At 39.4% G+C, this 15,000-nt stretch overlaps 1 protein-coding gene across 5 annotated transcripts in view; it reads left to right on the top strand.

The window, feature by feature from the left end:
- The window catches only part of LOC137997069 (palmitoleoyl-protein carboxylesterase NOTUM-like), a 42,558-nt gene that overhangs the window by 9,724 nt on the left and 17,834 nt on the right, over window positions 1-15,000 (top strand). For 2 of the 5 annotated variants that reach the window (XM_068842816.1, XM_068842815.1), the window contains exons 2-4: window positions 7,536-7,680; window positions 8,196-8,398; window positions 12,004-12,056. In XM_068842816.1, the coding sequence (XP_068698917.1) occupies window positions 7,678-7,680; window positions 8,196-8,398; window positions 12,004-12,056 (259 nt within the window). In that variant the 5' untranslated portion in view covers window positions 7,536-7,677. Of the gene's footprint in view, window positions 1-1,930; window positions 2,198-2,914; window positions 2,981-7,535; window positions 7,681-8,195; window positions 8,399-12,003; window positions 12,057-15,000 lie in introns of those variants that run through there. The other 3 variants (XM_068842814.1, XM_068842813.1, XM_068842817.1) reach the window with 3 other exon arrangements.

The raw sequence follows: 15,000 nt of genomic DNA, 5'->3' as shown, positions 1-15,000 counted from the left end.
TTTCAGAACTTGTCAGCAATCCGTGCGCTCGTAAAATACGAAATTTAGAAACATAACTCGTACAGAGTTCGATGGGTGGTAAGTAAGGCCGTTAAATGCAAATCTGCAGCAAAGCTGACCATGAAACCATTCAAGAGGTTTAAGTTTAAAACTAACGACGATTTCAGTGCGACTTGCTGGCTATTTTGTTGGTGCAGAGTGGTTGACGAAATGGATCGTACTAAGTCTCCTGGAAATTACAGGCAAACGTCCTCGCTAGTTCGATAATCCACAGTACGTTTTTGGTAAAATCGTTACGAAATCGTACATGAAATAGCAAGTAAAAGTGCTTTACGAATGACTTTACACAGGAGCCGCTTTCTTCTCACAATAATTAAGAGAAGATTTAACTGGCTGCGTGGTTGTCTTCATCTTGTCTCAATCCATGACATAGGACTCAAGCTTACATCAGGCAAGGTAAGCAGAGAATTCGACGAATTTCCTTGATCCTGAAACATGTGGATTCTGATAGTTCGCAGGCATTTTATTAAATTAAATTCATCGTGCGTAAATAAAGTATCCTTTGCAAGCGAAAGAACAGCTCACTTCAGTTCAGTCCAAACTTTTCGTCGACAATAAGCGCTGCCAATGTTTTGTTATCGAATCTTTTGCTTTTAATGAATTACGGAAACGCCATAGCGGCTTCAGCTGACACGTAAATAATATTGAATTTCCCTTGATCGAGATTGTCCAAGCAGTCCAGATTTTCATTTAAATCACAGGCTGTCCTTTCCATAGAATTTACCTTAACCACTTACTTGATCGCGTATTATGCTTTGAAATGGAGAAATCACGATGATACTCGAGAAGCCGGTTCTTCGTTTTAAGTTCTTTTATTTCGCACTCCGCACATCATGACAAACATCTGAAAATTTAAGCTTTTTCCGAATCCTGTTGGCAAAACGGCCATTACATCTATACAGTTAAAGAGATGGCGCATTGACAGTTCTTTTTTCCTTTTCAATGTAAAACCCGAGACCCGATTCGCTCAGCTTCGACACACGATTCAAAACCTTCGACATCTTCCACCATAGCCATTGTCACGCTAGAAGTTAGGAGAAATATTTTGCTCTGGTATTTGTCACCTGTCAATCATTGTGACTGTGCCGCACCAATCAGAAGCCCCCGTTCGTGGGCGAAATAGGGGGTCTTCTTGCAAGCGTTCCCTCAGTCTCTTGCCCCAACTTCCGCGCGGCCAGTTTGCGGAAAATCGTTTCGAAGCTCCTTTTGTCGAAAAGGAACGCTTGCTACGCAGGCTATAAATGGCTCCGTGGCACAACTTGATAGAAAGTTGCTTCGTAAGTTTCATTCTAATTTCTTCCTCTCTATCCTTAGCTGCAGATCAGAAAAAACATCAAGGGCGCGAAACTGAAATACAGGGTCGTCCTTTGGTTGCCGTTAATTTGATGAGCAGAACTGAACTTTTTAGAGCCCAAAAATAGACCCGCCTTTCAAGACTTGATACTCTAGCATTTTATCCGGCCTCAATTGCTTATACAGCTCAACTAGGCAATTTTTGGATGGACGGGTGATTAGAATAGACCAATTTCGATATATTAAAATTCAGCCCTAAACAAAAGACATCATCTCGAGGCTCTGGGGAATAAACTCATACAAATCCTTATATTTATTACCCAGAGCCTCGAGATGATGCCTTTTGTTTAGGACTGAATTTTAATATATCGAAATTGGTCTATTCAATCGGTTTTTGTCTGTTCCGGGAAATTTAGCAAGGGCGACGCTTGTTTGACTTGAAGTGACCAGATGAAAATATTTTCATGATATGTACAAAGATAGGTCTCGACGCTTGACGCATTATGTCATTGCTCATATCCTAAGATTTCAAGCCTAGTCTGAACGCAAGGAGATGAGGAATCGCGCTCAGTAGGATTCGTGCAAGGCTTTCAAAGCACTAATTCGGATTCAGTGCTCAGCTAGCAATCTGTAACTACGGTTGAACAAACAGCCTCTTCGACGAGATTTGCGGGATGTCAACATAAAGCCGGAGAACCTGCAATCACTTGGTAAATCATAAAAGACGAGAAAACAGTTCACGGAACCATGTCTATATTAAGTCTTTAGCAAAATGAGATTGCGTAAGAGGTGGCCGCCATGTTTGTTCCTTTGTCCCGAGTGACTACAGCAGGATCTGCCTAAAGTTAGTATTTAATTGTGGTGAGGTGATCACTAGTAAGGTTATTCTTAGAGACAAGTACATCTTTTTTCGTGTAAATTGCTCTATCAGGAAGAATGATAGGTTTTTATTCGAGGCTCGTCCAAGTGCCAGTCTCGAACTAGTCAGTAGAACATGGATTATCTCTACAATTGCGATATATATATGACTTGTTCTCTCTTTTCAGTTTTGTTACATGCAAGAGAATGTGCCCGGTTGTCATCTTCTTGACTGAGGGCTAAGGATATCCCAGCGATAGTAAATAACCCCAAAAGTCGACTATGCACCCAATATTTAATATGGCTTCAAAAATGCGTGAAGATATGCACACATTTGTTCGTGAGTCAGTTTCGGTCAAACTCCTTACCTACAGTCCCAGACATAATTGTTGGGACACTTCTGTCTGCCTCTTCCTGCCCTCTCAATGTTGGTGTGAAAGATTTGGTGACTGAACTGCGACAAACAACATCGAGAGGAGCAGGGAACGCATGAGAAGGGAATTGAGGATGTTGGCATGAAATTCGAATGAAATGTCCCAACTATTTATGTCTGAGACTGTAGCTACTTCGTTCCATGTCCGCAGTATTAAATATAATCAAAAGGTACTCAAAAGCTCCTTGTTCCAAAGGTGGCCGCAAGTATATTTTGGCGGAACACTTCTCACTCCGTATTTACCTTTTTTACACTTTACGCTCTCGCTAGGATGAAATACCAAGTGCTCCACATCGATCCGCTTTTAAACGAGACATAAGGCAGTCAACGTTCTTCGTAAGTAATTGATGTGCCTGTTGATGTTATATACGCGTAGCATTTTGTTTGAATCAGTTTTTTTCGGAGAAGATGCAAGCCTTTCGCAGACTTTACGAGTGAGCCTGATCTAAACAGTACTCCTAATAAAAAGAAAGCTTTTGTTTGTATTTGCCTGAGTAACTTTCAATATCCTGTTGACAAATTAAAAGTAGCAGCATTTCCAACAGAAATCACCTAGTTTCCATTGCGTGGTTCAGGATATAACTTTAGCGGAAATCAATATTAATGCTTCTTTGCATCGTCATAATTCCATTCGACACTTGAATCCTCAAGGTCTGGAATTTTGCATATCATCAGATATAACTTTCGGAAACTTGGTTGTTAAGTGCACACATTTTATGAGTTCATAAGCTGATTTTGACTGCCTTAACTCTGGCTCATTCTAACTAGCACCATTTAGCCACAGTTTAGTTTTAATTTTCAGTATAAATAGAGCTTTTGATTCGTTGTCTCTAGTTGCTACATTTTATTCTTTAGGAGCTCAACATACAATGCTGCATTAAAAACATGGGCTGACTTATCTGTAGCGCGACAAGTACACTTGGCGTGTGCGTGTATGTCTTTTACATGTGAATTCCTCTTTACAAACCCGAAGTATGTTGTGTTGCGGTTGTTGAAGGTATATGATCGAATGCCAGTAACTGCTGTGTTCATATCAAAACTCCAGTGTTTGGAAACCTTTTAGGGCATCTTTGCTTGATGATGGCAACCGCAAATGCTTTCGGCCAAAAATCCTTTTGATGGCTATTCGAGAGAGCATAAACAACTGTATTTAGAGATTTTTTTGGCTATTGTTTTTCAAGATGGCCGGGAAAAGTTCCAACTTGGGGACTATCGGCTGAGTCGACGCTACTTCCTCAGTTGTGGCATATACAACTAGAAAGAACTAGATTCGGAAGTAAAGTATCTGCTCAAACGTACTAACGAGATATTATAAAGAGTAATTGCCTCTACGGAACGGTTTTTGAAAGTCAATAAAATATTTTATGCACACAGGATTGCAGTCGAAATCTTTAGTCCGGCGTTTCATTTTTCGGCAAAATTAGCCGTGAAGATAGTTTGTTCTCATCTACAGTATTCTCTTTTATTTGGATTCATTTTTGCTCTTTGAATTACTTATGCAGAAACAATTCATACAGGCCACAATAGAGATTTACTAACTGGATGTTGATAATACACTGGCCTCAGTTGTTTGAAGGCTGGATAACCTTATCCGGTAGATAAGTGACTATCCAACAGTTTCTATTTGCTGTTGAAATCTATAGTCGTTTCATTTTTAGGCTCGTGTATGTAAAGATTTGGATTCAAAAACACTGATTAACCGTGTTCTCATCTCATCAGTATTTTCTTTATTTGGAATTCACTTTTGCTCTTTGAAGTACTTACAAAGAACATATGAGCGATTTATGCAGAGGCCACAATACAGTTTTGACAGGAAATGTTGTGCAATAATCGAGATGATAACTGACCCTGGCCCGAGTTGTTCAAAGGCCGGATAACCTTATCCGGTGGATAAGTCTCCATATCCAACAGTTTCCATTCAGTGTACAAAGATTTCAATATTTCCTCACGTAACCGTGAATATGTACACTCTAAACGCATCTTAGTGAAGACGCCAGCGAAAACGTACCTTGGTCAACTTTTAACGCAGAGTCAGTCTATTTTACGCTCTGGATAGTGTCTTCTCCACTGGATAAAGTTACCCAGCCTTCGAACAACCAGGGCCAAGACACTGAAGCTGAAGAATCTGAAAGTTCGTGCACGCACTCCAGATCTCCCGGTGTTAGGGAGTTCCGAGATGGTGACTAGAAACGCCCTTGGACATCTTTTATGGTTTTTCCATTACAGAAGCCCTAATTACGTAACTGTTAACAGCACACTCTAATTTCCATGCAAGATTGGCAAGGCCAACGAAATGACTTGAATTGAAGGAGCTTTGCATTGAAGCAACTTTGCATTGTGTTCTCCTAGAACCCTCGCTAAAAGCGTGTTTTTTAGGCTTGCAATAATGATCAAATGTTTCCTTTGTAGATAAGATGATGCCATTTCAAAATGTCCCTGAAAGAATTGATTTTCCTGGCTTCATTTCTTACGCAAGGTGTCTAAAATGGATTAAAGCAAAAAGGAAGGAATATGTTTTTTAAACTTTTAATATTTCTTTTAATCCACCTCAAGGACAATCCCGAAATAGACTGCAGTAGTACTTGTACGATGGACTACTTTTCCACGGATTTCTTACGGCTCTGAAAGCAATCCAACTTCTTTTCATTCATTCCTATCAAATTGATAGGACTTTAACGATTTCTATTCGAAAACTATTCATGAAATAACTTTCTTGGGGCGGTTCGTGTTTGTTTCTCTTATCAAAGAGAGTTCCCGCCCACACGGGGTGTTCGTCAAACTCACGGCATCGGTCCAAGGAATGCATTGTATCAACAATTCCTGGCTCGCATCAAGGGTATTTGTGAGAAAGAAATAATGCTAACCGCATTTTTTGAGAGACATTCCGTCAAGTAAATCTGCTCTGTCTTTCTTGTTTGCGTGTTTGTTTTCCTTGATTGTCGTAGCTAATTATAGAAAAAAAATCCGTAAAATGCTATTGAAAATGTTTTGGGCTAATTATACTTTTATTTTCTCTATGATCCGGAAAATGCTTATCAAAAATACTGCAAGTCTTCCATCTATTTTTACGTTTTCCGCAATCAACCCTTCAACCGTCTCTAGAGCTTTTATATCCAATTACTTTTGCAATATCCTCTCTATGAATCAGGGTAAGAAATGTATGGAATATGCGTGTTTCCTGTTATTGGAAAGTTAATCAAGACGGAGTGAGTTGTAAGGTTCCCTCTATGAAGACATCTCTCTCATTTCTACTGTCTTTTAACCTCGCTCCTTCCAAAATCTCAAAACATCGATATGGACGTTGCGATACTTGTTGATTCATTTGTCACTGAGCAGAAATGACCTCAAATACCAGTCTTCTCTCTGAATTCCATGCCCATACTCATTGCTCGCAATAGTGCGAAACAAAAACCTTGCTTTTCGAAAATCATTAGTCACTGCTTGTTGCCTTTTTTTCCCTTTTTCATTGCCCTATTTTGTCTATTTTAGAAATACGTTAGTTTGTTTTCCTAAAAAGTATGCGCCACAGGTGGCATAAATCTTGGAATATTTGATTTCGTTGCCTGCCAAATCGGCACACAAACTTGGGCGTGAAATTGGAAGGTCGTGCGCATCCCCGATACGTTTTTGGAGCACAAAATAGCAGACATTTTAAAGGAAATAAACAAGTTTTAAAAACGTCTTTTTTTCTCTCTCAGTTGAAGGGAATGCTCCCTCTTCCTAAAGTTCTCGAAAGAAACAACTCCCTGAATATGAAAGCTCTTTTCAACAAATCGTAACTCAGCAGGACACGCCTAATAAATCATATGTCATTATAAGCTCTTTGGTTTTCATATTTGCCTAAACCATTAGTTTATGCAAGGAGTTTTTTAAAAGCGTGGTAATGCGCAAATCCTTTGGATAACGTGCCAAACGATCTCGGACTGGAAACTGTTGGTCACGAGTGTCCTTAAGTGTTTTCTTGTGGCGTGAAATGAAAAGTTTGTCTCAATGAATTTCCGTTTTGCTCTCGTAACGTGCTTGGTTTTTTAAGGATTCGTTTAATTATGAGGTGTCTCTCATAAGAAAAAGAGAGGATTTTGCCCCTCGAGTTAAATACGTTTTGTGATTAATTTAGCGGCAAATATCGTGACGGCACACCATAAGAAGATTTTCACATTTTCCTGAGAGATCGACGGGATGAAATAATCTTTGAGTAGTAAGTACTTAGCGAAATGAGACGCTTCATCGAATATACCATAAAAACTCGATATTTTTTCAAACTTTTCCAGAAACTGTTAATGTGGAGGACGTCTTCCCAACTCCTGCGGTTATGGCGAGTTTTCTTTGATCCCTTAAGTTACAATGACAATAATTCTTTGATGGACCGACCCATGTCCCAAGTGGGATTGGAAAGCGAGACGCGAGAACACTTATTACTTTTAATTGGTTTGAGCGGGAAAGGATGATGATGAGTTGTTTGCTCAAGAGGTTAATGATCTCAATTCGAATTATTCCATTAGGGGAATTTCGTGTACCCCCACATCTTTTCAGTTATGCAATTAGCATTCGCCAGTCGCGACCAGTTTGTTATTGCGACAAGCAACTTAGCTATGTAAATATTTTGCTAAGATTATTGGTATCATTGCTTAGAGTATTAGAGAATGCACCAATAGCGTGCCTGTCTTTGTGATTGAAGAGGTATAATTAATCCATGTGGCTTTCAACGTCATTGAGTTAGATAATTGCCAATTAGCCCATACTTCTGTAGTCGCCGCGACCAATCAGAGATGACCTTTAAGACAAGGTCCTGCTACAAAAGAGCGCTTGATAGTCGGTTTTTCAGTTGAATGCTTGTGTCTTGTACTTGTGATGTACTGTTGATTAATAGTTAAACGTCTGTCGTTTCAAGGGCTAGAGTCTTCGAAGCTAAAGAGAATTGGAGCGACGTGGAAGTCCTTTCATGCTCTACTTGTTTACAGGACTTCAAATACCATTGTTTATCAGACCAACAAGATCCTATAAGAACGCTTAATTTGTTTAAAACTGGTAAAATGGTGAGTGATGTACGAAATGAGCTTTGTGAATCATTTTTCTCAGTCATTAATTTGTGTTTGGCCAACAAGGTAAGAGCGTTTGCCTTTCTAAAGTTTAATCTCATTTACGAAGAAACCGCCAATAACTATTCCTTACAATCGGCAGTACTTATTCAATTATGATGAATCTATCCCGTGTAACCCAAAAAATGCGAGAGTTTACCCCAAGAGCTACTCTACATTAATACAGGTGCGATTTTTCTTCTTAGATGAAGTTAGTATACCGGGTAGCATGAGAGGGGGAAAATTCCTCTTTTTTTTTGTATCGGTCTTAATTAGACGTCTTTAATGAGAAAAGAAAAAGCTGAGCCGTGGTAGTGGTGGAAATCTCTGTCAGCATTAACCTTGATATTTTTACTTAAACACGTTAGCTGCTTGCCACTTTTACGGTTCATGGAACCTAAACTATTTTAAGGTATATTTGTAAAACAAATAAGTTTCACATTCTCATTGAAGTGCTGTACCCTTATCTCTAGTTCCGTGTTTTTGCGGTGGTCCTTTGTGGAGTGTTTATGTCATTAACAAGCGTCAACTGTACCTTGGATGACACCTTAACAGAGCTGGCGGCTCAACTCGCTCACCTCGCCAAGGCGTGTTCTACGAAGGCCGTATCTGAGATGGAATTACACAGCTTTAAAAATGACAAAGACGCCACATGTAATGATGGCAGTCCAGCAGGGTGAGTAAGTCGACACACGCCTATTTTCAAATTTCCTTTTCTCTCGAGTTATACTTGTTCCCAACGCAAAATAGGTCGTCTGTCGATTTTATCAGTGACACTAATGCGACCATTTGAATGAAAGCTCAACCGTGCTACTTAAGAACCCGGCTTTTTATGGCGTTTTACTATGTCTCACCTCGTTAAGATTAAAACCTGAAAACGATAAGCATTTCTTCCGTAACGACATACGTGTATGTCACTAGATCGTGGACAGGTAAAAGTCTTTTGAGTCATTTAATTGGCAAGATGTAGAGTGTTGCGGGCCAATTTTATGGTGGTGTTTACAAACCGCCAACCCTCCCGAGAACTCGGTCGGAGACGAAATATTCTTTTCAGCAAGCAAGCCGCAAATAACAGCCGATAGACGTGAGCAAAGTATCTATTGAAGAAATGCATTTTTGTCATAGTACTTTTGTTATCAGTCTCAAATACTCTTTATGGTCTTGTGTCATTTTCTAACTTCCTTCAACTGGCCTACTCTGCTCCATTTACGATTTAAAGATCAGATATCTGTCGTTTTGCTCTGTCAATTCAAATGCTCTATAAATATACACCTTTGGAACGGCGAAAACAGGACTTTTTTTTAAAGCTGATGAAACGCGGCTCGACACTTGTTGATCATCAATCCTTGAGATGTGTGTCATCTGCTTATTGTGACTGGAAAACGCCGGATTGCTTTACGCCGTTCAACGGATGACAACGGCTTCGGTTGAACAGAATAGAGGTTGTCAGTCTTCTTTCGTTCAGCTTTGCTCAACTTGTTAAACGGCCTATTTCATCATTCATCATGACGTGAAACACCGTTCACCAATTGTTATGTAAGAACTGCTACGCTTATTGATCAAAAAATTCTGAACCATGTCTAGCGTCCCCTCACGATGACTGCACTGAGGCTTAACATTAGGCTCAGAGGGTCTTACTTTTGGGAAATTATAACTTACAAAAGCAGAAGCTCTTAGTTGAAGAGGTTTTGAAATCGTCGCTTCTTAGATGAAGGGGGAAGTAGCTATGTTTGGTACCCATTTTCTCTAATGAGGATTTAAAGACTAGGGTGGCTTTGTTTCGGCCGCTGAGGGAGTAGAAAATCAGTTGAAAAAATTCCCACCGCTCGCCGGCGGTAGTTCGCATTGCTGTTTTTACAGTATCATAATATCAGACCTTTTCATCAAAACTGGGATCGCACTGAGCTTACACGGCAGCTCACTCTGAAGCGATTTGGCTCATTTAATCATCTTTGTGGGGAGATAATCTTCCTACAATACGGATTTATCCTTTTTATTCAGACCACTTTGAAGCTCTTAAGCCGGCCGATGCTCTTAAATTGTTGCCTGGCGTTTTTCAGCGATTCTTAATGCCTCGTCACTTTATTATTTTAATTTATCTTAGTTTAAAGTCTCGGAAATGTTCGAGGGTGAAAGCGATGATTAAATACAGGAACATTAGGCTTCAATGGAATGTCGATTCTATTATCCACTGGAGGACAATATTCTGCTTGCATGGCCGATGTGCCCACAAATGCTCACGTACCACTGCCGCCTTGTCCTTCCTGATGCCTTGGATCGACGGACGAAGGGGCAATTATCCTTGACAAAATGCAGTATCGCTTCAAAGCCCCTATGCCAATGTAACAATGATTTCTGTCCTGATTCCAGCTAAATTGCAATGGAACTTGGTGCTTCTCGAAAGTTCCTCGATTCTATTTTGATAACGAGTATCATTTATCGGTACCAAAATATTGAAAATTCAAATGGTGGACATGTCTGTTGATTGAAGCAGCCCCCCACCCCCCAAAAAGGGGCATATCTGACAGGTACTTCTTAATACCTTTCCTTGCCGATACAATCAGTGTTCTTTAGTAATAGACCAAAACCTTAATCCAATTTTACTAAGCTGGCTGTCAATGGAACAATATGGATTTAAACACGCAAATAGTTACCTTTTTCAGATTTCCAGGAGCTTCGCATTCCCTTCAGAATAACCGTTTTAACGCTTTCACTGCCGAGGGCTTCCCCATTGACGAGTAAAATCGTCTGGCGTTAGACAGAGTAAAATCCATAAGTGTCAATTTGCATTTTTGGCGGTGAAAGGGTTAACTGGGGACATAGTTTTTGAGCGAATCTCGATGCTGTTAACCCTTTCACTGCCGAAGGCTCCCCCATTGACGAGTAAAATCGTCTGGCGTTAGACAGAGTAAAATCTACAAGTGTGAATTTGCATTTTTGGCGGTGAAAGGGTTAACTGGGGACGTAGTTTTTGAGCGAATCTCGATGCTGTTAACCCTTTCACTGCCGAAGGCTCCCCCATTGACGAGTAAAATCGTCTGGCGTTAGACAGAGTAAAATCTACAAGTGTGAATTTGCATTTTTGGCGGTGAAAGGGTTAACTGGGGACGTAGTTTTTGAGCGAATCTCGATGCTGTTAACCCTTTCACTGCCGAAGGCTCCTCCATTGACGAGTAAAATCGTCTGGCGTTAGACAGAGTAAAATCTATGTGTAAATTTGCATTTTTAGCGGTGAAAGGGTTAAATGGAAAGAGGTGCATTCGAGAGAGGTCGTTGAATGCTGTGTGGAATTGATAACTCATTTACCCCATACCCAAAGCCGGAATTGAAAATATTCAGACTTTTGGAGCCATTGCCCAGCGTCTCACTGTTTCGACAACAAAAAAATGCGGAAGCTCAAATTTGCAGAGACTTCTCAGTTCATTGAAACGAGGTCAGGTACTCTAAATTTCTTCGCAAAGAAGAACTCGCTCAGATGCCGATGTTATGGGGTTTGTTTCATCGATTTTGCCAGCATCAGGATATAAATGAATGAATAAAAAAATAACTAAATAAATAAAGTTCTCAGAAATTCTTTGCGTTCTGAAACGATTGAGTTAGAAATCGAATAAACAGCGGTATGTTGTTACAAAGACTTTTTCCAGTTTTCTGAAAGAAATATACTGATTATTTGATGCGCAAAGAGCTTGGCGTCCTTGGCAAGGCATCAGCTTTTTCAGCATCAACAAATAGTTCAGGAAATCTATCAAAATGCATTTCATCAACGGTCAGTCCTGTTTTAAGTGTCAAATTGAGTCATATTGATGCAGCATTCTTAAAACTGACATCGATCGGCCCATCCACAGCCAAGACCAGGCAACAAGAAGAAATCCCACCCATGACACGGTTTTCAGTCTTGTCGCGTTTACTACATGACTCTCAAGTGTGACTCTTTTTTGTGCAATAAAATCATTTGTTGAGGCTGACATCGATTAAGAACTTGCATGCAAAACTGATACTCACGCAGGGTAGTTCATGGCCTAGTTGATCGAAAGCCGATAACACTAAAGCCACGATTGAATACCAAACGAGTTTTGAAATTTTGCCCTTCAAAAAAGCCTAAACAGTATTTTACGGAAACGAAAATTTTAACTTAATATTAGAGGCTAAAAAACTTAGGAAAATGTGATAAATATGTTAATAGAATAATAGTAGGAACCTTCAACTTCAGCAAAAAATATGCTTTCCTTTATATACCAGGGTTCCTTTTTATTTGTTTCCTTTGAAACGTATTTCTTGCAGGTATTATTTGAGAAAATCACACGGAAGTAGGAGGTGGATCGTATACTTAGAAGGTAATAAAGAGTTTTACTCCTTATTTTATGGGTAAAGTTAATTAACGATGAAGTTTCTGAATTGTATAAAGCGTATTTTACCAAGCGCATTTTTTAAAATTGGAATGAAAAGAGCGAACGGTATGGTGCCCTCCTTCCTCCGCGGAATTATTATTTCCACAACTACTATACACGTATCCACCCACAAAGCAAAGACAACGATAAAAAAGCCAACCTGCGCATTGAATTATGGCTTTTTTCCCTATTGATTTATAAGGCTGTATAATTTGGTTTTTAACAACGCTTTTAATTGTAATGTTCATTTAATGTCGCGGAATTCTTACTATGCGAAATAGCCTTTCGGTAGCTCTGCAAATTTTCTTTTTTTGAAAAAAATCGTTTTCATTAAAATTTACTTCGTCAGACCGCACATGTTGAAAAGTTTACCGGAAATGTTTACTTTGTCTCATATCACCAAAATGATTACCAACAGGTCAGGGTGTAAATGGAGTATTAATCGGATCACAGTTGGAGTCCTATTGCTCGTAAAATATGAAAAACAAAGGCCAGTTGTGTTTGCATAGCGGTAAGAATTGCACCAAGGAGATGTCTAGAGTAATCTACTTACTTTGTGAGAAAAAGCATTTCCACGGATATTAGTCTTTGTGTGCGAAATATAACGGATTTTAGCAGCTCTATTTTTCGAGCGATTATTTTGAAGTTACTCCATTAGGTGCAAGTGCCGACAGTTTAATAGAGTATCACAACAGTCTTTGGTCAAGTCGCAAGAAGACGATCTTGTTACATGTCTGGAGCTTCTGTCAGTCCAATAAAACTGATCGTGTAATAGCCCCGCTTTCCGAAGTAGATAGAGATAGATAGATAGATTAGGCTGAATTACGATAATTTTTACAAATGTAAAACGTTAATTAATTGTAACTATAAATTATATAATGATAAATTAAGAAGTTATTTGATAAGAATTTAACAATACTAAAGCTATTATGATGTAAACACAAAATTACAATTAAGATATAGCTAAAATTATTCAAAATCAGATCATTTAAAACATATGAGTTGTAAAAGGGCATGTTATCGGCAATGGCTTAGAACAAAACTGTCTCTGAAACGATTGGTTTTAAAACGCGGGACTTGGAACTTGCGATTTTTCCGTGTATGCAAAATGAATGCCAGTCCATCAAAAAGCTGATCCACTCCGATCCATCACTGTATATATACATCTCTTTTTTAACACGTGAGAAAAGATAGCGAGGGAGATTTGGCAAGAAATCGAATGATTCGAGAGTGTGTTATTCAGTGTGTTTCAGATAAACTAATGCAAACCAATGTGCCTCCACACTGGCAAACGCAAAATTTCGTTGGTGTTGCTCATCGTTTTCTGACTTGTTTCAATTTCACACTTTGTCTTGCACATCATTATCAACGCCGTAACGCCTAGCGGAGGGGCAAGGGGGGCAGTTGTCCCCCCAAAATATTTTGGAAAAAAAATTCTTTTTCTGAAGTATTGAGCAGAAAACCTGACATTTGCTGAAATTACCTTGTTAGTTTGAAACTTTTCACAACCGATCGCTTGTCGTTATGATACAGGGGAGAAGGAGGCAGCAATATTCGATTACAATGCATCATTTCCACTTCTATAGTTACTCACGTATTTGGTATAAATACCCTGGAACGAGTAGGGATTGGTATACAAGGTAGTCTCCCCAGCCCTTTCTCGGGTATAGATGCTCCTTATTCATAGTGGGACGGATTACATACCGGAACCTGAGGTGATTTACCAAATGAAACAAAGCTGACGGAGGTGAACGAACCGGGCTTCGTTTTAACTGAGTTCCCCGAGTAAGTATTTATATCGTCGATTCTAAGCCACAATCAACTTTGAAGTACTCAAACTTTAAGTAGAAAATCCAACTGGAGAAATCCTAGACTTACCTGGTAGGATTAACGTTCCTTTTTTGATTAGCCTTTAATACCTCTGCATTCATTTCAAATTTTTCTGAAAAAGCATTTCTTCAGACCTCGCTTTATTGCTCCCCCCCCCCCCACCCCCCAGTCAAAAGTTTCTAGCTACGGCCTTGCTCATAATCATACAAAAACACAATCAGGTCTGCTTCTGGTATGACAATTTGTCGTCGTGATTTTCGGAAGCGTTTTACACAGCTTCACACGGGAATTGCCAAAAAAAAAAAACTTCCGTTCGAATGATGCTCAATAATGAGTCGTGTATCATTTTATTTTTACTTTACCTCATGGGCGAAAAACGTTGCTTAAAGATGGCCTGCTCAAACAGTTCCTAAACTGTATGTTCACCAAACGGTCCGGCAAAGTTGGTGTTTGTGAACAAAGGCTTTTTGAATAACAGTGCCATCTAGTGGCACTTCCAAACGCACAGAATTTTCGCTCAGGGACTAGTTAAGTTACAGAATATAAAGAAGGGCCATGAAATACAAAAAGCTAGCGGCAATGGACAGGGATAAGCCATGTGTACTTTCGATAGAGGTCCGTACCCGTCATTTAGATCCTACTTCAGTGCATGGCACGCGTTGATGCGCGTGAGAAATAGTCTCTGTGTCCTTTCAAGTCGTTTTAATATGCCATAGCGCGTAGCGCTTTTTGTTATTTTTATTCTATTTAAAATGGAGATAAAGTTTTGTAAAAATGTCTAGAAAACAAACAGGGAATGTTGCCTTTTTAGGCCATACAATTTCTGGATACATTCTATCCATTAGAGACTGCGGAGATCGGTCACTTTACAGATTGTTTCATTTAAACTGCTAAAACCTTGCTATAATTAAATAGCTTTAAGTTGTCAAATTCCCGCGAAGTGCCTTTGTAACAAAACAAAATGATCAAGTCAGTTCTGAATACGTTTTGACTTTGGAACTCATGTGGTCAATGTTGCGGGTTCGCGATTTTCACGGACAGTAAATTGTGGGTTTATGGA

The sequence above is a fragment of the Montipora foliosa genome, chromosome 3, assembly GCF_036669935.1.
Source record: "Montipora foliosa isolate CH-2021 chromosome 3, ASM3666993v2, whole genome shotgun sequence".
Lineage (NCBI taxonomy): Eukaryota > Metazoa > Cnidaria > Anthozoa > Scleractinia > Acroporidae > Montipora > Montipora foliosa.
This window is presented reverse-complemented; position numbering and strand designations above follow the sequence as displayed.